Raw genomic sequence first — 12,970 nt, 5'->3', positions numbered from 1 at the left:
GACTCAAGAATTTACTCACTGGCTCTTCATGGGCAGATCCTTTTTCTTACTGGGTGAAGCATAACACACCCTCGCCCTCCTTCTTTCCTGTTCCTTCTTGTGCTGGTTCTCCAGTTCCTCTGGAGCCTTCATTGACTCTTGTTCAGTCACTTTTCCCCCCACAGTCATGATCGTGTCTAAAACCTATGATTTTTAATTCTATTTCTAACTCTTGAAAGTGTTTCATTAGCTTGCCCTACTTTTCTTCTTTAGCTATTTTAAAAGTCTTGGAGGAGATATTACTGAGTGCTCAGTATCACTGCCAAGTACAAATGGATATTCTTTACAAGCTAGATCTAGGGTGTTCATGCTTGTCCAACTTCTGAGGGGAAAGGCACAAATGAGTTAGTAGTTGATAGAAAGTTGGAATACCATTGTTATCCTGTCCTTTTAATCTAAGAGGTTTGTGTGCCTGAATAACTTTTATGTAATTTTTTAAAAGAACGTGTCAAGTAAATTATGCATTTGTAATACAGTGGTGTAGTAGATAATCAAGCTGTACTATTTGGGCTGTATCTGTATTGATTGACACCAGAGATAAATTGGAGTTACTGACCGAGCAGAAGAGGTTGGTTCAGTGATCTGACGATGCATTCGCGCATTGTGTACGCAGTTCTCCTTTGTTCCAGTTTGAGCATCTAACGGAATATCAGGGGAGGTGTGGCTGATCTTCATGGAGGACTCTGGATAGGTTGTCGGCTGACCCAGAAAATCTTCACTGTATTCATGGTCATTGGTCTCTGTATCTGTGTAGTTCAGGGATTCCTGTTTGTTGTCTTTGTTCCCAAATGGCAGGCCACGCTCTCGCCAAGGGATCCAACAAAGCTTCCAGGACACGAACAGGGACACACCAAAGAGAGCAAGACCACAGGCTGTGACAACTAAGGAGAGCAAGCTTACTGAGATATCTGCAAACAAGAAAAACACATGCATGTCAGATCTGTAGTATTTTCTGTTTGCAACTCTGCATCTCCAAGGCATACAATATGGGAAGTAAACATCTCTAGGTAGCAGATCTACAGAAATTAAATTCTGGTCCCTGCAACAGTCATATAATAGGAGCACATTAAATGTTCTATTCTTTTTAAAATCTTTTCCCCCAAGGGGAAAACAAACAAATGAACAAAAAACTAACCAACCTTGTTTGGACTTCAGTGTAAAGTTCATTTTGATAGAACTTAGTTTATATTTTCCCTCCAAAAGCCAGGTGAGATGAAGGGTCTTTCTAAGTATGAAAAAGGCTGCCTGCTTTGTCACTTTACTTTCTACTGGTGAAAGAGCAATGCCTGCAGTACTTTTTTTTTCTTTATTTTCCTTTTGAATAGTGAAATTCCCTTCATCTTCTTTATGAGATCTTACTACCATCTCTTTTAGAGGCTGTATTATACTTACATAACTATAAACATTTGCGTGTATGCACGTACATATGTGATATGAATTTTTTTTAGGTCTTTAACTGAAGTATCTTGTTTTATTAGTTTAATTCTTTTCTTTCTAATCTTAGACTCATTCTTACCTTCACAGATTATTTTTGACTATCAGTACATGTCCTGCTGTTCATCATTTAGTTTAGGGTACTAATCTCTTTTCAAAACTGAGATATTTATTTTTTATTTTCTTTTAACTCCAAAGGCTCTTTGTTCTGTTGCTGAACTTCTGATATAAAAGGAGTGTAGAGGTGACTTTTTCTTTCTTCCCCCTCCCCCCCCCCCCCTTTCTTAGCATTATCCTACACCATAATCATATCAACACAAATAAGTTGCAACTAGGAAAGGCTTTTCTTTGTTTTGCTTTGTTTTAAGTTGCACATTGGGAAAATGACTCAGTGGAACAGCTGTTTTTATGGTTACAGTGTTTTTGAAATTAGTTTCTCTGTGGATTACATAATTGATCATGCCTGAAACACAATTAGTAAGAATTCTGTTTTACTGCCTCAAATTATAAACAACCTTATCGAAGCAATTTTTCACAGTGCTTGTAGGTTGAGAATGTCAAGAGCTAGCCTAGATTTTAAAAGGGTGGCATGAGGTTGAATGGTTGCTCCTAGCAGGACAATTATTTAAGAATGACAATTCAGGTGAAACAGCCTCAGTCAATCTGAACAAAGAATATTTAAAAAAAAAAAAAAGTGGAAAAGTCAATAGCTTCAGCCCCTGCTGTGAGTTTCATTCTGACTCGCCAGACAGATTAAATTTCCACGGAGCAGGGAGTGACACTACAATCAGTTTCACACAGGAGCTGTCCAGTTTATTTTGCATGCTGAAAACCAATTTTAAACAATTTTAGCCAGCACGGCCCTTTCTGTCCTTCTCCCAGTTATATGAAGGCAAAACTCATTAACAGTAGGAACAGTACAGCACCTGCCTGGAATTATAGCAAAGAGTTTCAGAGCTGAAATTAATTAAAGAAATTCCTCCCATGCATAAAAGGCAATGTGGAAGAAAGAATGGTGGTTCGTGATATTTTTGAAATATTTATTGGTAAACACGTCTGGCAGTGAAGGCAGACAACCTTTCCATATGATTACAAAGCTGATGAACTGGGATGCAGTAGTGATGGAGGACCTTCAGAATAAAGCAATTTGTCTTGGATTCTCTGGAGGAGAAGGAAGAAATACATCAGAGGTCTGCAAAAAGGTCACTTTTTCAAAGAACTGATTTGTGTAAATGATCCAGCATTGAAGGAAATGAGAAATTGGGAGTTGCCAGAACCAGCCAGAAGATTACAAGGTGAGAACTGAAATCTACAACCTGCTCAGTGCCAAGGATGTGTGAAGGTGAGAAACAATGTGAAAGGCAGACTACCAGTTCCCTACCTTGAGGATGACTTTAGCAGAGGACACAGTCATCTAAAAAACTGCTTTCATGAGGAAAAAATACATAATAGCAATATGAACTACATTTAATTTGGAGAGTTTGAAAAACTTCAGTAATATACACCTGCATTTAATAATGTAACACCAAGAACCCTCATCTCATGAGTTTCGGAGAAGCTGGGCAACAAACAGCTTAGGTAACTTGCCAAGCTGCTGAGTAAGAAGCGACAATTTTTCATCATCTTGATTTTATTTCTTTCTGAATCCTTAGGAACCATTTCTTGTGTGCATTTTTTATTTCTGTGGGTGGAACAGGGACAATCACATACCTGTCTTCCTTCTATGAAAGACCATGGAGCTAAAGGGCAGTTCTCTAAGCTGTAACCTTTCACTGGCCAGTAATTTTCAGATATTGACCACCTGGCTGGCACATTTCAGCAGCTTTTCCACTTAAAATATTTGGTCTGTGTTAATGCAAATCTCCTTGGCAACTTAGCTGGCGTATAATAATAATCTGCTAGAGTTTGTAAGTGACAAAAAACGTCTTTACTGATCTAACAGCTGGCCGAGTGAGCTGCAGGTGTTAGCATTCCAGTGATTCTTAAAGACAGAGTTCAAAGGAGTTGTATCTTGTATTTTTCTTTCTGATATCTAGTGGTAGTATCTACCAAAAAGGAATTATATTATGTTGTTCCTCCTGTAAAAACTAAAGCTTCTGTTTTATAAGAAACAAAAATACAAACAAGACATAATAAAAAGAAAATTTGTCATGACTGTGTATACACAACTATAGTAAATTCTGTCCAGGTTCCTGTGCCTCCAACTTGCTGCTTTTGGTTATTTTCTTATTCTCTCTGAATACATACTTTGCACAGTTGATATGTAAAATTACTATATACATTTGTTCTTGTAATACCAGCAAAAAGTAATTAGAATAATCTGGAAGGGAAAAAAAAGAAAAGAAACAAAAGAGATGACACCAGTTTTAAAGATGCCAAGCTGGACTGTTAAGTACTCTGTGTGGAACATGGCATGGAGTTGGCTTAAATGGCTCTATTTCATCTTATTGTACAGAATCAACTTGTGTGCTACATTTGCAGGACAGAAAATGTAGCTGGAGAGAAAGAATATAAGATTTTCTAAAAGCCATTTGAAATTTGAGACATGCTTGTAACTTGTTAGCTGTAACGGGAAGCTGGTGATTTGCTGAGTGGGAAAGAAATATATGAGGTATATACGTTTATACTCTAAATTCATATGACTGTCAGGCCTGTTAAGTCCTTCATATTGCAATAACTGAGTAGTTTTACTTTGTGACAGTACCAGTTCCCATGACTCCAGTCAAGAACTGTAATGCACATTTCTACCCAACCACATTCTCTGCTACTTCTTGGGATATGTTAAATAGAATCAGATGAATTATTTGCTTGGAATAAATAATACGATACATTTAGACCTTTTTTTTTTTTCTTTTTTTCTTTCCCGTGTAGGATCATTTAGAAAGTTAACTGAGTTGCTAACTAATAATTTGCAACTATTGATCCTGTTCTTTTAGGAGACAGAAAATATTAGTGCCTGGGGTTATGGAAGAATTTAACTTCTTATCTAGTCATAGAAAGTGATTGGTCACTTTTGGAAAGTACTGTATGTGTTCTCTTATTGGCAGAACGAAAGGTTTTAATAGAGAAATGAATGATGAAGAATGAATAAAGAACAACCCTGTTTTCTAGTAGGAATTTTTGGACAAATTGTATGTGTTAAAATTATGAAAATGTCAGGATTTGCAGAAAATTTTCATGAATAAATCATTAGAGCACACATTAATCTTGACTGTTATGCCCCTATGAATAATAATAAAGTGAAATTGCCATTTATTTCTGCCTTAGACAGCCAGAAGCAGGAAGTACCCAGGTTACATAAGACGAGCAAACAGCTTATTTGAACCATACCAATAAGCTTAAAATTCCATTATAGTCCTTGAAAGACCAACAAGTTGCAATAAATACTAAAGAACCATTTGAGAACACTAAAAGAAATGACACACAAGCATTTCATTTCCCACTTGTATAAAACTGTACAGTAATATTGTGTGAAGTGCTCAAAAAAAAAAGTTATGGAGATGTGTTAACAATACAAACACAAAAAGAAGTAGCAACAGTTTCTGCAATTTTTTAACAAATTCCTTTGAACTCTGATCGCCCTTAGGTCACAATCTTTCCAAGGGGAAAAAAAAGTACTTACCAAGTGCCTCATTAAATGACTTTTTTTTTTTCTTCCTGGAAAAATTTGTGGAATTAAATAATATGATTGTATTTTCACAGAACTAGCCATAATGATGAATAGGAGTTTGAGTGGCTTAGGTAGTTGTAGAACAAGATATGTACGTAGATTTTTTTCTAGCATCCATTTTCTTTTGTATAGGAAACACTGAATTTCATATACCATTTCATCTTTGACTACTTGTCCCTTGCATTTTCTCATCCGCAGTGGAAACCATTAGCCCCTCTAATTTGGAATAAGCTAAAAAAAAGTCTGTCTATTTTTGAACCTTACTTTTTTTTTTTTTTTTGAGGGGGGGAGGTAGGAAATAAATATATAAAGATTAAGAGGAGAATATTACTTTTCTGGGTAATTTATGTAAAATAAAAGTGCACACTTTTCTTTAAAATCAGATTACTCAGAATGAAAATAAAGTCAACTATTTTGTTAACTTTCCTTTTCAGAATCAACTACTCTAAGCCTATATTATGGGAGTTTGGCACATCACAGTGGTTCAATATTTACAATCCTCACTTTGCATTTAAGGAAGTGCCAAAATTCACATCATTTCTGTACACTGGCAGATCATAAAAAGGTTGCCAGAAGTGTTGACACTTCACAATGGATTTCAGGAAAGCTGTCTGCATAGCTTGATATGGGTAAAGAGGAAACATTACTTATCTTGACCTTCGTGAATCTAATTAGATGTTTATAGCTGGTTTTAAGTTTGGATGGTCCTTATTTTTTTCCTGAATAACTGCACTCCCATCTTTACGTAATATGTAGAATGGAAAGATAGTTCAAAATACTCCAAGCTGCTCTGGCCAGGACTTTGTGTCAAGTGACTGTCCTGGACTTGTTGCACACTATTCTCCCTGAAAAGTAAACTATCACAAACCACTAGCATCGTTAGCTGATTATTTAGTCTGATTTATCTTTTAGCAGGAAGTTGTTGGCATAAAGGGGAATAAATACAGCTTTGAGAGCATTTATCCCTCTCAGATGAAGAGCCAGATGCACTGAAATGTTCACACTGGCTTTTTAAAAAATATTTCAGAGTATCACGGTGAATGTATTGTATCTGTTGTTCTTTGTAAACTTAGGATACCCATTTCATACAGTGAAGCTTTTGGGCCTGATCCATATGTATTAGGATATGATGATAATTTTATCAACTGGAATATTTACTACTTGGAAAAATAGTGAATCAGTAATTTACTATTAGATCAAGTTTCCTATCAATTTATTATTAGGAATATACAGAATATATTAATTTTCAGTCCTTACTCCTCTTCATCTCCAGAGAACAAAAGAAACAAATTTAGGGCGTCTACAGACTGCTACTAGTGGATAATTCTGGAAATCCAGTCTGTCTGGAATCCTGTCTTTCTAAACAGCAAATTTTCTAAGAGAAAACTGTAGAACAGATGTGAAAACAGAGAAATTAAGAGCAGCGACTGCAGAAAAACAAGAAAAATCTAAAGTGAAACAGCTTGTAAAATGTAACGGCCAAAGAGAATAGGATTAAGAAGCAGATTTGAACAACACTTATCATTCAGGCTGCTCTTCCGTTTCTTCATTCTTAGGAAGTGATCACTTTAATGTTGAGATGCTCTTAGAAGCTTTCCTAATTTTCATAAATCCAAAAGAAAATCTCAATATATTTTTTTTATTTTTATTTATTTTTATTTTCTCCAAAGCATATAGTTAAGAATGCATGCTTTGAGTAAGAACTGAACATATCTGTATTTCTGCTTCACTGAGTGTAATTGTACATTCATGCAAGACATTCTTTATATTAAAAGAAATCTGTAAAAAGGAATTAGTAGAAACAACTCTTTGAAGTTTTCTTATGAAGTAGACAATTTCATGTTGTAGTTACTCAGTTGTGAATGTAAAATTGAAACTGCACAACTTAAGGGCTTTTTCTTCTTGCCTTTAACTAGTTTTATGGAGAGGAAATCTGATATACTGTAATTATGATTAACAAAGCAAATATCATACAGTGCAGTAGTGAGAGATACCCACCCGTCCTGGATTATTGGCCCACGCTGATCAGTATTTGTTACAGAGAGTAAAGCACTGGAGTATAAGCCTGCTGTCCCAGCGAGCATACCCAAACTATGCACTGGGTTATAGAAATGAACTCATTGAAGTTTTGACATTGGTAAGGGATGGTGGTGATCTTCCTGCCCCACAATTACTTTCTGAGGATTGTCAATATTCTTACTCCGATCGTGCAGGAGGTGCCCAAACATGAGGATTTCAGTATGCTGGCAGGCAGCTTGTTCTGTGCTATAGCTGGCTATATGGATGAACTTGGGCTTTACTCTCTCTACTGCTGCTGATCTAAACATTTTTAAAAGTTGCAATAGCTAAAAACAAAAATAAAATTGGGAAAATAAAAAATCAGAACAGTGTGTTTCAGCATTCATTTACTGTCCTATCAGTGAAGTAACCATAGGATTGCTGCTCTCTGAGTTCTAGACATCAGTGTGAGCTCACAGAGGTGATGTGAACTGTTGCCAGGGACTGTTGAAGATGAATATATTAACATGCCCCTAAGTTCCTTGACTAAAACTGGGCAGAGTTATACCTGGAGAAATGTGGCCATACCACAGAACCTAAGGGGCACGGTAAATGAATCAGTTACTCTGAAAGGTCAGATGTTACTGAGAACTCATTGGATTCAGGGGGAAAACAAATCTTTTGAGGGGGACAGATGGGGGACAAAGGACAAAGATAGCAGCTAGATATAATCTTACATATTGTTAACCCTGTCCGTCCCTTGTGCCTTCCCGCCAAAAATACCCATTGCTGTTTTCTCTAGAAAAAAACAGATTAGGATAATATATAAATGCCCAAGAACAGTATCAATAACTAGCTCATTAAGGCTAGACATTCTGGCAGATGTCAAGATTAAGATGTTTCAGCTTTCATGGATAAACAGCTTGTTTTTGCCCTCACACCTGCATGTGAAAAGGGGGACATTGCTTAACAAACACAATCCTTCAGAAAGGACTGATCAGTCAGAAGTTAATTTGGTTTTCATTCATCTTGACATAAAGGTCAAGATACTAATGCTTCAGGATTTCAGGGTATTAATGTTGATTGTAACTTAACAGAATGCATTAATTTTGCATGAGGTTTCAAAAGCTGCAAGGGACCTCACAGTGCATTTAACCCCTAAGAAAAGCAGGAAGTGATTTTATTTTAGATATTTAAGAACACTGTAAGTCTTTTCGCACAAAGAAGGAAACATCCACTTTTGAGCACCCAAGACTCTAAGGTTACTGGAAGAATCAAAAGCTTTTATGTTTTATACAAAAAGTCATTTATAGCCATGACCGCATGTTCAACCCTATTTACCACTATCAACCACTGTGAAAAAGTGTGTTACTTCAATGTGCCTAAAAAATGTTCAGCAATTAAAAAATTAACACTTAATGTTTTAAAAGCATTCCAAAAGTTTTGATCTTGTTCCCTCAAGGGTAATGAGGGGGAGCAGTTCATAGTTTTTCATATTCTTTCAAACACTGCAGCCTTGGGCAGGTGGCAACCACACCAGTTTAGGCAGAAAGGCTTCTCCTTTGCTTTCTTTTCTCCCTCACTCCATCCCTCTCCTCTGATACACTCACACATCCATCCTAAGCATGAGATATATCAGCTGAGTGGATATATCCACTCATATCCACGTATATCCACATATCCACTCTATGAGTGGAAAACTAAGATTCTGAAGTTAAGTGTATATTAAATTCATAGAAAGCAGCCACTGGCATAAGGTTAATAAATGATGTTGCTTCTAGGGCTTTGGTGTTTAAGAAAAAAGTCACTAAATTCTGATGAGTAAAATAGATACTGACGGTGACAACGACTCTCAGATCTGTAAAACTGGAACCACAGTTTTCTTCTGTGACCTTGCTCCTTTTTGACTGAGTTGTGATGAGTTGTGTGAGAAAAATCTACTAAATGCAAACTGTTCTCAGTGGTCATTCAGGTAGGAAAAGGTCATCACTGATGACACACAGTGACCTCAGAAATACAAAAAGAAATCTCCTGTGCACCCTGAGCTTGAGTAGCAGCTAGATGCAGGCTTAGAGTATTCCCAGGAGTGTGGACATCCAGGATTGATTAACATAAGGTCTCTTCTGACACCTTTCTTGTCAAAATCTTCAGAGTACCAATTTGATGCAAAATGTGTTCATCATTACTATTTGTCAACTAACAGTACACCTCCTGCCCTCTTGCTTGATGACAAGAAGGTCCACTGAAAATAAATATATTCCTCTAGTAATTTCAAATACGATACAAATTTGAAAAGAAATGCAAATCTGGATTTTTAAGAGAAAAAAATCATTTAAGAGAGTTTTAAGAGAAATCTGCAAGCTATTGTTTTTTTCCACATTTTCTGTCTTAACAGCTTAGGGACCTTATATATCTGCAGGACATTCATGCACATGCAGAGTTGTGTGCTGCTTTGTGTGCATGTCATTCATAATCTCTGAAAGTTACGTTTATGCACACAGGAGAATTTTTTGGCCCATGACTTGCAACACTGATGATGTTTTGTTCATGGTACTCAAGAAGATGATAATGCTGTAGCATGCTTTTTTTTTTTTTTTAATGTCTCTCTGAAGAGTCATTTTAAAAGTCATCATTTGGATAACACCAAAACCCATTTATTTTAATGGGGGAAAATAATTTCTTTATTTGTGTACAGACATCTTTCTGGTAACTGTAAATGTACTTATCCGACACAGCTAGAATAACATCTTTCTAACAGACAGCTGCAGAATAAAATGGAAACAGGTTAAATTCCATTCTGGATATCACCAGAAACTATATTCTTGCTTCTTTCCATACCTGAGTGTGAAACACACATCTCCCTGACACTGGTTCAGCTTACCCAAGATCTGAAATTTCTTCATTTCTTCAAAAAGAACCTGTTGCTCCAACTGACTGTATTCTGACACGTTAAATAGTACAAGTCCTGTAGGGATTTCATTGATAGTGGCCACTTCAGGCTTTCTACTGATAAAAAGATTAAAAAAAAAAAAAAAAGTGCAGACTGTAATTATACCTGTATTCTGTATTTGCCCCAGGTCTCAGCTCAAGAAAACTCCTGAACCACTACTGCTATGTCCCATGCAGACTAACCTAGACACTCCTTAGCTGCAAGATGTGTACCACCTGCTGAGATACAGTAAGGTACTGCTTTTTAAACACTTACCAATTGTGAGTTGCTGCTGTTTGACTCATACTAAAGCTCATTTGTGTGCTGCTGTCCTTTCCATCTTCCATTTCTTCCATTTAGCACAGAACGGTGCTTTACAGTGACCTTCAATTTATTTATTTATTTTGGTAATGGATCAGAGGAAAAAAGGTCTACTGCAGCTCAGAGAAAGTTCTGGAGGTGGTTACTTCCCAGATGCAACCTGTGTTTCACTTTTAGTGCTCCTTCTCATTCCCACTGGTAAATAAGTCAGGATTGCATAGATGTTAGACATCAGCGGTTTACGGGAACCTATTTGATTCCACAGTGGCAGAGAAGAGCACTAATGCGGTCAGTCCAAGTTTAAGATATTTTTTTCTATTGTCCCCCTACTTTTTATCTGTTATTCCCTACTGTGTCCTGCTATTCTCTCCACTCTCCCTGTGAGAAAGAGCTCAGGTGTGTCTAAGCTGGTTGCTGCTCTGTGCCAGTGGGAATGCATGTTCACTGCCCTCCTGAACTCAGCATCCTCTCCCCCTAGGCAAACTGTCATTTATCAAAAACTTTATCAGTTTGCAGATACTATGATTACCAGTTAGTTTGCAGTTAGTATGAATTGGGAAAGAGCTGTTCTGCTTTGTCAGTATGATTCTTCTGAAGGCATCGATGACCCCACAGTTCTGGTTATGAAAGGCGGAAATACAAAACTTCTCTAAGTACCATTCGTTTATCTTATCTTTCTGAAGCTTAATTAAACTCTGGAAGAATAGAACATACTTCTTTTTGAAAGCAGTGTGTTCAGCGAGCAAGAACTGTCTCACTAAAATGCCCCTGCTCCAGATCTTTGTCCTGAATTCCCAAAGACTTCAGAGCTTTGCAATAGTAAGCTTTCTGGAGAACAATTATAACAACCTTTATTTTGGCACTCCACACCACGTATACTGGATATAAACTCCGGTAACCAGACTATCAGGAAAAGAGATCTTCGGTTTTTACAAACCATGCAAAGCCATACAATGTAGAAAAAGGCAGTACTGCTAAATAAGTTTATCATGCTTCTGGAATCAGTACAGTTACAGAGCTTATTCAAAGCAGTTCAGAGTTATGCTGTGGGTATACTGCTTCTCAACCTAAGGCTAGTGCTAGAGCTGTTGGCTCAGGTATTTTTTCAGGGAAGAAGTTTATTAGACATTGGGCTGATTCAAATCTTCTCTAATATAAACAACCCTATTTTAAATCTGTATCTTAAAGCTAGTTTTTGTAATTTACAATGGATTCTTAACATAAGAAAGAAAACAGTTTGCTCATTAAATGCTGAAGTGATATTTTACTGCGTTACTTTTGGAGGACCTTCTCTTATGATTGTTCTTTCATATAATACCAAAATATGTTATTTAGGTGCTCTCCTGTATCATTTTATTGAGGAAAATAGTTGATTATTTTTTTTCAGTTTTTCAACTTAATACTTCCTTGTTTTGTAATGGAATGAAAATCTTAAGCACTTAAGAAAAATCTACAACTATACAATATTCTTAAATTTATTTATGAAGCAATAATAAGAGCTCAAAAGATGCAAATATCAGGAAAACATAAAATGAATTTGACAGTCATTCCAGTCAAAGAGGAACTGCACACTAAAAATCATACATTTCTGCCCCCAAAAGAAATCTTTAACCCTTGTTGGTACAAAAATAGATGAAAATGAGATTTTGACATTAACTAGAACAAGGGGAATCACTGATGTCATTTACTCATGAATCAATTTCTATATTCTGACTGTTCTACAAAAAAAAAGCGGGAAATAAATTAGACTGAAAAATGAAAGAAGTTTGTAGTTTATTAACCTCTTGACTGTCCTAAGAATGTACTTTGAATGCTGCACTGAAGTCATATGTGTACAGTTTTTAACATGTCCTTATTAGAATAGACAGAATAAATGGAAATAGGTAATTGAATTTCTTTCAGCTTATAGAATGCATGCAGACATATTACATGTCTTTGTGAATTAAAATTACTAATTTCTCAGTTTTTATGGAAAATTTCCTCACTCTGTAAATAACCTTAGGTAAAATATCAAATGACAGCTTTCTGTCTTTAACTAAGTATTAGTTTTGTCATTGCTGATGGATAAGTATTTTTTTTTTTTAAATCAAGGATTGTTCTTGACATTTGCTAGAAAGCAGCAGAATTTTGCATGTGTTTTCTCCAAGCATCTGAACATACATAGTTAAAGCCATTGGGAGTAAATCTGGATCTGACACATGTTAATGGAATGTAAACAGAGCAACAAAATTGTCTAGAAACCCTAATGGTTATTTGAAGAATTGTTTTTAGTGTTTTTCTACCCACATTACCATGTAGCTGGTAGAACAAAGCTGTTAAATTATTACAATGATTAAGCTGTTTATCACTAAATAGCTTTTCCCCCTCATTCTGTAAATGTCAAAGTTACTGAAATGTCTTTTTACAAATGAGCAATAGAAACCAAGAAGCAGAACAGTTGTCCAAGGTAAATTAGGTGAATCAGTCAAAAAATTGACAAGTGGGACCAGGATCCTCTCACTTCTGATTTTGAATCTAGCAATTTTCCAGTTGCTTCTAGTAAAACAGTGTGAAACTAAATAGAAAGGGATGCACAAAGT

General features: G+C 36.2%; 1 protein-coding gene and 1 long non-coding RNA gene across 6 annotated transcripts in view; one reads left to right on the top strand and one right to left on the bottom strand.

Annotated features, from left to right (window-relative positions):
* The window catches only part of LOC121071566, a 299,785-nt gene that overhangs the window by 111,547 nt on the left and 175,268 nt on the right, over positions 1–12,970 (top strand). The window contains exon 3 of the long non-coding RNA XR_005820694.1: positions 10,219–10,324. This is a non-coding gene — a long non-coding RNA (uncharacterized LOC121071566). The remainder of the gene's footprint in view (positions 1–10,218; positions 10,325–12,970) is intronic.
* SYT9 (synaptotagmin 9) overlaps positions 1–12,970 on the bottom strand; it is a 69,915-nt gene that overhangs the window by 37,088 nt on the left and 19,857 nt on the right. For all 5 annotated transcript variants that reach the window (XR_005820693.1, XM_040559908.1, XM_040559910.1 and 2 more), the window contains exon 2: positions 596–947. Coding sequence is in view for 4 of the 5 variants with exons in the window: in XM_040559908.1 (XP_040415842.1) it covers positions 596–947 (352 nt within the window). In the remaining variant the exon portion in view is untranslated. The remainder of the gene's footprint in view (positions 1–595; positions 948–12,970) is intronic.

The sequence above is a fragment of the Cygnus olor genome, chromosome 5, assembly GCF_009769625.2.
Source record: "Cygnus olor isolate bCygOlo1 chromosome 5, bCygOlo1.pri.v2, whole genome shotgun sequence".
Lineage (NCBI taxonomy): Eukaryota > Metazoa > Chordata > Aves > Anseriformes > Anatidae > Cygnus > Cygnus olor.
Note: the sequence above shows the minus strand (reverse complement) of the source record. Positions and strands in the feature narration are given on the sequence as shown.